Genomic DNA, 11,050 nt, shown 5'->3' with positions numbered 1-11,050 from the left:
CATGTATGATGTCCTGAGGTACATGTATGATGTCCTGAGATACATGTATGATGTCCTGAGATACATGTATGATGTCCTGAGATGCATGTATGATGTCCTGAGGTACATGTATGATGTCCTGAGGTACATGTATGATGTCCTGAGATGCATGTATGATGTCCTAACATGTATGATGTCCTGAGGTACATGTATGATGTCCTGAGGTACATGTATGATGTCCTGAGGTGCATGTATGATGTCCTAACATGTATGATGTCCTGAGGTGCATGTATGATGTCCTGAGGTACATGTATGATGTCCTGACGCACATGTATGATGTCCCGAGGTACATGTAACATGTATGATGTCCTGAGGTATATGTATGATGTCCTGAGGTGCATGTATGATGTCCTGAGGTACATGTGTTCTGAACAAACTTAGAACACATCTGGAATCTTTATAAGTAGCCTTTATTGTGTAATTCAGTTTTTCGTACTATTTGTGAAAAATAACAATTCTGAAAGGAAGTAATAAAGACAATAAGGACAGCTATTAGTCAAAGATAAGCGGTCGGCTGACGATATTTCCAGTGCCACTGCTTCACCGCCCTTCCTGCCGGAACGGTAACCTGATCTGCAAAGCTGCCGCCACCAAGAAAGCGGTTTTTGCTGGAACGGCCTAAATTATTTTAATGATTACTTACTATTATGAGAATAACTATGACCGCTTTTATTACAAACTAAAAAAGTCCCAGCTTCTTTACGTTATTGGGATAACACTATAGATCTTTTGGAAATCATGTTGGTGGCCCTAAGAAGGGCCGGTGGTGCCTGGAGACTGCTTTAGCTGGGCGAGCGCCTCTGCCGCCAGTCAACTAAAGGGTTTCGTCAGTGGTCGCTGGATGGTGCGGAGGAGTGGATGACGAAGGAACTCAGCTGTCTCCCAGGATCTCCCATAGCGTGTGCAGTACCCTTGTGGTGGTTGGTAGTCCTCGCCGATGCTCTTATCTCCCAAGTATATACTATCTGTACAACTGTAGCAAACCATTTATTTTTAGCAGATAAAGGTAGCGAACCATTTACCGGTATTTTCCAATTAAATATAAAGGAACATATCGACACGACGAAATTTTATGTTATTTGTCAATGAAACCTAGCAGAATGCACGCTAAGTAACATCACAGATTTTATTGCACAACCATACTTCTCTTCATTCTGTAGTTGCATTTTCCAAACAATAATTCTGAAAGGAAAGTAGGAATAAAGACAATAGATATAAGTAATAATAATTAGTCAAAAGATGAAGCGGCCGACTGACGACATTTCCAGTGCCGATCCTGCATGCATGTAAATACCGGAAATACAACTCTAAGAAATAATCCTTTTAATAAATAACTTTTGTTTACTGTGGATAGGTGACCTGTAACTTTATGTATAGAAACTGCAAAGTCCGGTATAAACAACAGAACCAGAAGGTTCTCAAGCGACATGACTACATAACGTACATTATGTGGGTAAGCAGGACTAAGTAGCGGTGATGACCCCTAGTGACCTGACGTAAAACACCACCATAACACCACCAGATTCCCACCGGGCAGCATTACGGCAGCCTTTGGGCAGTAATCGGTGTGAAAGAGCTGAACGCAAATTAGGTCAGCTGACCTCATAGTGGTTTTTCGGTGGTCCTAAAAGTGGTAAATCGGTAGTCCGCTATTTCCCACCAAAGGCTGTCTGAATTACCCCCCCAGTCTGGCCGTATTCCCACCTGCCCGCGCACTGTGTTTAGTCACTCACGAAGTGTGGGAGAGGCGGGGCATGTGTTTATCTAAACGTCCTACGTTTTTGGAGACGGGGATTTTCCAATGTTTACAATATTATAAGAACATCATAAATAGTGTCTGGATGAGATCCTGGCTTCGGGTGGTTCATGTTCTCATTTCTTTATTTATATTTATGTCTTTGTCTAAAACTTTAAACTTTTCTTACAAATAATATTCTTCTTGTTAATCTGGCATTGCTAAAAAAATATAACTGTTATTGAAAATTTCCATATTGTATGATTTCAGGTACAGCACCCGTCCTTCACTTCTGGGTGAAGCAGAAACCAGAGAGACCAGCTCCAAAGAAGAGATGTTCTCCCACCAAGAAAAACTTCAAAAAGAAAGGAGTGTGGACTTAACAAGGTAAATGTTGCTAGTCAACTACAATGTACATAGTTTGAATTTTATTCCATAAAGTTTTGTATCAGTAATGTCCGCATAATTTTCTTTTTGGATGCTAATAAAAACATAATTGGATTGCTTCACATGGTATTTTACTTCTTGTAAAGAACACTTTATATTGTTGCACTCAAACATTGTCATTGCATTTTTGATTGACTTTACAGATTGATGAACCTGAGGACTCCTCCGCTAGTTGTTCGGATCCTGGTCTCGACACCAACATGGCTATACTTCAACCTGACCTGGCAACATCCCCATCACCGACTGCACTGCCATCACAGACCACATCTTCACCATGCTTACCTGACAAACTTTTTACCACCACTTGTACAGAACTACTGAAACTGTCATGTTCATTGAAGTGGCATTGTATTTACATGTTTCTGAAGGTTACAAGAACATTTACATGTTTTTTCACAAATAAAAATAATGGTGAGAAGCAACTTCAAGCAAGTGTTCCTAACTTACATGTATTTTGGAATTTTGGGTACTCTCATGTATATAATCTACTCATACATGATCCAGTGAAAAATGAATCATGGCTACATGTTTCAATGAGAAGCAAATGGTGGAAAACCAACTTAAACTATACATGGTTTATTAGGAATGAATTAAAGAGTGTTATTGAACTGTTTTCAGTTTCTGATACATGTACATACTGTTCACACATCTGTTTCCTATTACATGTACTAGTAGTAGCTCTTTCCTTTTGTACTCAATAAACACTACATTGTATCTACACTACAACAGTATTTGTGCCTGATAAAATCAATCAACAATAGGATCAAACTAAAACCTTTTGGCAACAACCAAATAATACATATTTGACAACATGAGTGGGGCAAAGACCATGTGATAGGTAGATGTCCTAGCGGCACTGTTTCTATGGTCCTGTGTTGTGCTTTGCAGACTTGAATTTCTTTTCCCTCTTCGGGCAGGTAGTGTTTGTCTGAAAAGAGTTTTAAAAAATGTTAAAATTTTAGACAAAGACATATAAATATGAATAAAGAAATGAGAACATAAACCACCCGAAGCCAGGATCTCATCCATACACTGTTTATGATGTTCTTATAATATTGTAAACATTGGAAAATCCCCGTCTCCAAAAACGTAGGACGTTTAGATAAACACATGCCCGCCTCTCCCACACTGCGTGAGTGACTAAAAACCTGGCTGGGCGCTTTGACGTTGTAATCGATGAATCTTCAGGGCGACCGCCAAAATTTCGTTCAAGAGACCTATGTCTACCCAACAGGATCTCACCAAGGTAAGTTATGTTTTTGTACCGTTCTATTCTAGTAAAGTTCCATCGACAAATAATAATAATAAACGGGGGACGTTAGAATAACAACCGCCCCCCTCCCCAAGTTACGAAAGTTTCACTCTACGTACGGCCGGACATTAGACGCTATAACCGATAAAACTACGGAGAAATCGCTAAACACTCCATAAATTTCCACCCACAAGGCTCCAGGGCCAACATTTTTAGGTTTTTGTGGCTATATATCCGGCAAAACTCGATATTTTTCGAAGTTAGCTGCGTACGTAGCATGTAAACAAAGTGCATCACATACGCTACAATGCCGCCCGTCCGAAACTGCTCAAAATCGGAAGAAACATGCATTTCTACCCGTCGAAATCGATCCCACATGCCCACAACAACATTCTCTACCCGTGAAAGCAGTAATTCCGGCAATATTTTACACTGGACGGGCAAAACTCACCGTTGAAGTTGGAACATCGCTATCGACTGTGTTAGAACGTACTACAGGGAATCCGCGACCACACGGAAGCCTCGCTTTCGTGCGAGGTCACGCGCGCTCACGCCAAGGATGTGCTCTCGCGAGAATAGAATCAATATGGCGACTGTATCTGGAATGAGGTCTATTAATGGTTTAGTCTTGGGGTTACTGTGGTCCGCCCCATAAAGCCCCAAAATATTTTCTAATATAATGTGTACAAAGATCTAAGCCATAACTGTGCCAAAAATCAAAAATCAAAAATACCATCTGCATTTTAAGCGGCCATGTTTCGCTGAAAACGTCCCATTTTTTTTGTTCAATTTTGAAATTTTACAAAAACAGGCTACAGCTCATCGCAAAACATTTGGAGCAAAACTTTATATCATTTTCTTCGTTAAAATATGGATAAGAAAATATGCTAGAGACACGAAAACACGTGTTACTGTCTGTAAGACACAGAAGGTCAAAGATGTTATATTTTGGGTGAGACCAATGCCTTCACAAGGTGAAAATCCGCCATTTTTTTAAATGGCCGTTGCCATGGCAACCAGGGGTAAAAAACTTACCTATTTTCGTAGGTTTGGGCCAAGGCCCTGCCACCACACAAAGTTTGAGAAAATTTGATTTTTTTTTTAGTTTTGCCACTTTTTCTATGCTTTGCTTGGTTTTTACAGACATCTGTTCTTAAGACATATACCGGCTATTCCTTATTATCCGGTAAAAATCTTTGACCCAATCCGGGTTAAAATCTATTAAACGTATGCAACAACATCAGTTCCAACGTTCGGATTCTGTATTCGAATTTTCGAAAGCGGCGCACGTGGTTAGGCTGAAACGTGTTTGAATTGTTCTACGGAAGGCATGGAGCCCGGGCCGTACCGTAAAGTACGGCCCGGTCCGGAACCCGTTATCGAACGTTATCGCGGCCCGGGTATGATATAATGACACATACACGATTTAACTTATTAAATGAAGATTTATTGTATCATCATCATCATTCACTGTGTTCTGCGTCTACAGTCGTGTGGAGATGTCCTGTAGCCGCATTCAGTCTTTCTTCATCTCTTTCCACCGTGTCTTCTGCTTCGCGAGCTCTCTAAGCTCCTTGAGTTTCTTTTCTGTTGTGGGAGGGCCTAGCTTTCTGCGCTTCAGGTCTCCCTTCAGTAGGTTGAGTAGGTTGATACAATGTCTCCCCCTGCGAGCTTTATATCTCTTAGAGCTAAGGAATGAAAATTCCAGAGCTTTTTGTGCAGGTGTGTCCTGTGGCATTCTGAGAATATGTCCGAACAGAGACCACCTGAGTTTCTCAACTTTCACGGAGAGAGGTTCCGTATTACAGACTTTGTACAGTGTATCGTTGGTCACCCTGCTTCTTGGCCATTGAAGACCTGTGATGGCACGCAGATGTTTGCGGTGGCAGGTGTCCAGCTTTTCTATGACTGTCCTAGGTGCTGCCCAGCTGTTGCAGTTAAATAGCATGATGGAAACACAACAGGCGTTGTACAGTTGTAGCTTCCTTGTCAGGGGAACCCTAGATCTTCTGATCCAGATCTTACAGAAGGATCTAAAAGCAATGTTTCCCATGATGCAGCGTGCTTCTATGTCAGCTGAACTACAGAGGAGGGACCCCAGGATTTTGCTCTTCCTCCATTCTTCTTCTCCTCGTCGTGGTTTGTCAGCCAAGTAGACGTGTGTGAATTCTGTTTTACCTTCATTCACAAACAGGTTTGAGTCTTTGAGGTTCCTTGCCGCAACAGGTAAGAGTCTTTCTAGCGGGGCCTTTTCCTCATCTAGGTAATCCACGTCGTCTGCATACTCCATTTCTAGGGGCATGCCCAGTTCAGAGACGGGAGAATTAGGTCTCGCTGAAGATCTCCGCACTGTTTCTAATGCCGCTGCAAGGTATCAGGTGAACAACACTGGCGACAGACTGTCTCCTTGTGGGGAACCAATGGATGTTTCAAAGTCAGTGTGTCGACCGAACACGTACCTTCAGCTTCCTACCTGACAGCAGTAGTCTCACCAATCGCAGTTCGTCGTTGTTACACCCAGCCTGGTCTAGCACTTCTAGGATTTTTGATCGTTTTACGGTATCAAAAGCACGAGACATGTCTATGCCCATCTTGTGGAAGTCCCAGTGTTTGGACATGACAACTGAGACTAGCATGCGTTGGGCCCACACTATGTCTGCGCAGCTTCGTCCCCTTTTGAATCCACTTTGATATGGCCCCGTGAAGTTGTCTATTTTGTCTCTGATGCGATGGAGCGCAACAGTGGACAGGATTTTTCTAATACTGTTCAAGAGGGTAATAGGTCGTAAGTTCGCCGGTGGACCAGGGGGTTTCTTGGGCTTGGGTAGGGCAATGAGTGTACCATCGCCAATGGCTTCTATTGGATCTTGGTGTTCAAAGGCATAGTTCAAGATGGATGTAAGGACTGGGGATGTAATGTCGCTTCCATACTTGAATAACTCATTGCTGACTCCATCAGGTCCTGCTGAACGCCCATTTCTCAAGGATGCTATGGCTCTCTTGACTTCGTCCTCTGAAATAGGGACTTCAAGGGGGCTAGGGTCACCTTGGAATGGGTCCAGTTTTTCTCCATCTGGGTCAGTGAACTGGTGCAGGAACCATTCTCTTATACCATCTGCTTTGCCTTTGTCTGTAGCAATGAAGTGACCTTCGGTGTTGTGGACTAAGAGGGATGGAGTGGAGGTTCCAACCCTGAGGGCGCGTGCTGCCCGAAACATTTTGCTGCAGTCGTCTGTTGAAGAAATCTCATCCGCTAAGTCATTTCTAAGTCTCTTTTAATCTCAAGCTCTTTCAGTCTTTTGTCTATTTGGCGAAGGATGGTGTTACGTTCTTTTCTTTGGGCGCTACGGTCTTTGCTCTTCGCTGTTTGATATATGAGCAGTCTTAAGGCTTTTTGTTTCTCTGACAGCTCTGCAACATGGGGGTCATTGGTATGTTGCCTATGCTGGTTGTTTCTGAGAACCCCTAGGGTTTTAGCAGCAGACTTGTGCATGCATTTCAGTAGGGTGTCCAGGGCTTCATTTGGGTTGCTGTCATAGTGTGCGTTGGCCACTTGGTTTTCTAGGTCTTTCTTATATCGCTCTTGGGTGCTAGTGTTATTTGTGAGCTTTGCAATGTCGTATTTGACTTGGCTTTTCTCTCTCTTCTGTTTATGGACCAGGTAGACATTGTCCATTCTGACACGTGTTACTACCGGCTTATGGTCTGAGTTCAGGTCCGTGCCTCCATAACTGCGAGTCTTTCAAGAGCGGATTGCAGTTCAGTTTACATAGCACATAATCTATTTGGTTGAAATCTGCCGTTGTAGATTTTGTGTCTGTTGCTCTTTGGGGGGTAGCAATGTGTCCTACCCAAGATGTGCGGTGGCGGACAGGGTGTTTAAAAGCTGTGTTTGTGGCAAAGAGCCCATGGGCACTGATAAAAGATGCCAGTGCTTTGCCGTTTTTGTTTCTTGTACCCATTCCATACGAGCCTATGCACAGGTTTAGTCCTGCGTCATGGTCTGTCTTGCTTAGTTTACCAAGTTTGGAGTTGAAGTCTCCACATACAAACAGCAGCCATCTTGAGGGGATTTCGATAGCATTGCTTAGCTCATCATACAGTGCTTCCACGAGAAGTGGGTTCTCTTGGGCTTTTTCTGTTGTTGGGCCGTAGACGTTTACAATGCGACACTTGGCAGTCCTGCCATTTCTAAGAGGGAGGGACAGGTCCAATGTGGCAATGCGGTCACTGACACGCCCGTAGGCGATGACGTGATTTTGTAGTCTAGGTCCTATCACAAAGCCAAGCCCATGGTGGATTGATTTCTTTTGTTCCATGAGGATCAGTTCATGTGACTTGTTTGAAGGAGTTGTTCGCATTGGCTAGTTACTTTTGTCTCTTGGATGCATGCGATGTCGATGTTATAATGTTCGCAATCTGTACCTAGAGTCTGTCTCTTCATGGCTGAAGTCAGACCTCGCACATTCCACGTAGCAAAAGCAAACTCCATTGGAGGTGGCGATGCCCGAGAGTGTCGGACACAACTTCTTGGATGAAGAAAGGTAGACATTGAAGAGGTGGTCCTCTTAATGCGGTTGTCAGCTCGCAATCCTTGATTTATTGTATACTTTTGTATATTTGAGAAATTATGTGTGTTAGTTACAGAGTCCTGATAATTTACACTAGCTTAATGTACTCGGTGATTCTTTAGTGCGAATTCCAAATAGTATTAGATATTATTTTGTTTTTTTTTACGTGTAAAATAGCTTTTTATGGCTTCACCACTATGTCGTCTCCTTCTTCTCATCCTGCCTTTAAGTTGATTCAACTCCTTCATTTTTGGGCCAAATAACATAAAATTTGGTATTCAGGCAAATACCCCCAGGTGTTTTTTTTCCGGTACAGGCATAATTTTTTGGGGGGTCATTTTTCAACAAAATCTGTACATTTGGGGTCCTGGAGACCTTATATTACACTCAAATCTGCTGAAACTTGGTCTAGGTATGCTTTATATATCTACTAACAATAATAACTTGTATTATTTGGCTGTTTTTAGGTCACAATTTACAATATAGTTAGGAATGATTATCCATGAGTCCTCTGTCTGGTATGCACAGGAATCAACCAATAGGCATGCAGCTTTCCTCTACTCGTCTTGCTGATTGGCTGTTGGATATAATTGGGTTACCTCCACTAACAGCTGCACAACCCATACCATATTGAAAGTAGATACTGTATTGAAGTGTTTTGGTAGGTATGTCAAACTTTCCTGCTTAAGCATTAGAATGCAGGGCATAAATGCCTTTTTTTATCTTAAAAATCAACAGTTTACATTATGCAAATAAAAATTCTTATCAATAATGTAGGGGATAACTATCCAACTGTTTATATATTCATTGTTATTTGACTAATCCGCTAAAAACGATTTCGTCAGAAACTACCCTAAAGTTCCAGAACACGTTGCTAGAGGGACAAAACCCACACCAATTATTTGTAACAGAAATAGCTACCTTTCACCAAGATTCCAAGACCATAGCATGTTCAGGATTACAAAAACCGGAAGTTCTTCTGTAGTTGACATTGTTCTTTACCTTTCTAAGACCTACCAACATACTAAATATCATAACTCTATAGCCAAGCTATGAATGTGTTATTTACCTACAATTAACATAGTAGTCTAGTAACCCATATTACATTACACCTTATCCCAAATCTATTGAAAATATACGTATCAAGAGCACCAACATTTTACTATGTGTCGATATACAAGATGAAAAAAAATCACAATCGTATAAATTACATAATTTCTTATATGCCTACCTGACAAGTGTTTCTTGTGTCAGTGAGTTATAATAAAGAACCACATGATCTTTCATGTAAATCATGGCTATTAACTAATTGGCTAATTGGCGTTTCTAGTTTCTTTCATTCGGTCACTAGTGTGGCGATGTACAACATTGGAAATGTAGATGTTTTGCAACGAATCGAAATCAGTATGTGAGACCTACCACCCCTAGTTAGTCTAGTGGAGGATAATAAATAGCTGTAGTTAATTAACTAGCATAGTATCCTCCAAAAAATTTAAATTCTAATCAGTAGTAAAAGTTATTCTTAGTAATTTCAACCATATTCAAATTCTCACTATGTGTGCTAATTGATGACGTCATTAATCAAACTTGAACATAGTGAAACTATAATTAAAGTAAAGTGCGTTCACAGAACATTTTACGTCATGTTGGCTTCCGTTTTGTCATGGGCATTATAAGTCTTAGCAGACCTTAACATTCTGTCATACACCCTTTTTGTTTCATTTCGTGCAGTTTTACAGGAAAAATATCTTCACACGGTTTCAGCAGAATCACCTAAATTGACGTCAAAATGATGCATTATGCACCAAAATTACTCTTATGATTTAATGTTACTTGTACATTATCCCCTGAAAATAAGTAGTTTGTAAGTTACATAGAATTACCCCACCCCCACCTCGTAAAAAGCAGGGTAAGTTGGCTTACAACATGTTCGGTGACAACCCCCCCCCAAAAAAAAAACCTCGAAGAAAAGGATTATTAATCTTATAATAAAAATGAGGTACACGTGCCCTAGGTCACGGATAAGGTTTGAAGCACATTATGTCTAAACTGAGAATTCTGTGACGTTTCGAGGGTTTGTCATTGATACCACCATACCAGCTCTTTCAGTTTGAAAACCAGAGCACAGAAGATTATAATATACACTTGTGGTCCTGCAAGAAACTTGTCAATAGGTAGTTAACAATCAAAGACGTTCACCAGGTGACTATGGAGTCAGCAACGAACACTTCACACATGGGATTAACGTCATAACACATTTCCTTACTGTCATTATTACCTTCGTCAGAAGGTTATGTGTTTACGTCCACTATAAATAGGGGTTGTCGATTTTGAAATCGGTTTCATGCAAGTTTAATGCTGCGAGTTTTGATCTCCTCCGTAAGTGCAGACAATTCCTGATACAGTTGCTCGTCGGGGAGTTTTTGCTCTCATAAGATGTTCAGACAAATACGGAGCATCTTTTGTATCAGCAATTAATGTGCTTTTCAAGGGATTTAGTCACCGTAAGAAGAAGAAGTCAGCGTCCAAGCTCCACTACCATACTGCATACAGCAGTATCGATTCTTCTGTGACAATCAGGAAGTTTAATTTTTGGTTTTCCATAACTTGGATTTCCATATTTTATTTAGCTTATGGCAGCTACTCTAGGCGAGCACTTTTATTATTTCGATTTTTTCTGAGTTCTGCATGTTGAAACCCAGGTATTTAAAGTTTTTGACTACCTCTACCCTCTTGGTGACCTCCCTTTCTTGATATATTAGGTCACCGCTCCTGTTTTGGATGAAGAAGGGAACAACTTGTTGTATGCCATAAGCTTGGTTTTCTTCGCGTTAAGATTCAAGCCTACTTTTGCTGACGCAATAGTAGTTACAGTGCTTGCTTGATTATTCCTGTGAGCAGAGCCATGTCATCTGCGAAGTCCAGATCATCAATTACAACAGCAGGATGACGAGTACTCTTTCTGCTTTCAAGTTCAAAATAGAGGTTTTTTTTCTTCTTCTTCCA

The 11,050-nt window shown here is 41.2% G+C and overlaps 1 protein-coding gene and 1 long non-coding RNA gene across 2 annotated transcripts; one reads left to right on the top strand and one right to left on the bottom strand.

The window, feature by feature from the left end:
* The first annotated feature begins 2,049 nt into the window (after nt 1–2,049).
* On the top strand, nt 2,050–2,516 carry LOC109470493. Its single transcript, XR_002140264.1, has 2 exons — nt 2,050–2,161; nt 2,365–2,516. It is a non-coding gene; the product is annotated as an uncharacterized LOC109470493 (long non-coding RNA).
* Nucleotides 2,517–4,381: 1,865 nt separating this feature from the next.
* Nucleotides 4,382–7,792, bottom strand: LOC109470482. The gene is made up of 4 exons (XM_019769444.1): nt 7,432–7,792; nt 5,947–6,705; nt 5,015–5,837; nt 4,382–4,388 (listed from the first exon to the last, which is right to left on the bottom strand). Exons 1-4 carry the CDS (start codon nt 7,790–7,792, stop codon nt 4,382–4,384), a joined length of 1,950 nt encoding a protein of 649 aa, XP_019625003.1.
* Nucleotides 7,793–11,050: the final 3,258 nt, after the last annotated feature.

The sequence above is a fragment of the Branchiostoma belcheri genome, unplaced genomic scaffold (assembly GCF_001625305.1).
Source record: "Branchiostoma belcheri isolate BF01 breed outbred unplaced genomic scaffold, Haploidv18h27 scaffold227, whole genome shotgun sequence".
Classification (NCBI taxonomy): domain Eukaryota; kingdom Metazoa; phylum Chordata; class Leptocardii; order Amphioxiformes; family Branchiostomatidae; genus Branchiostoma; species Branchiostoma belcheri.
This window is presented reverse-complemented; position numbering and strand designations above follow the sequence as displayed.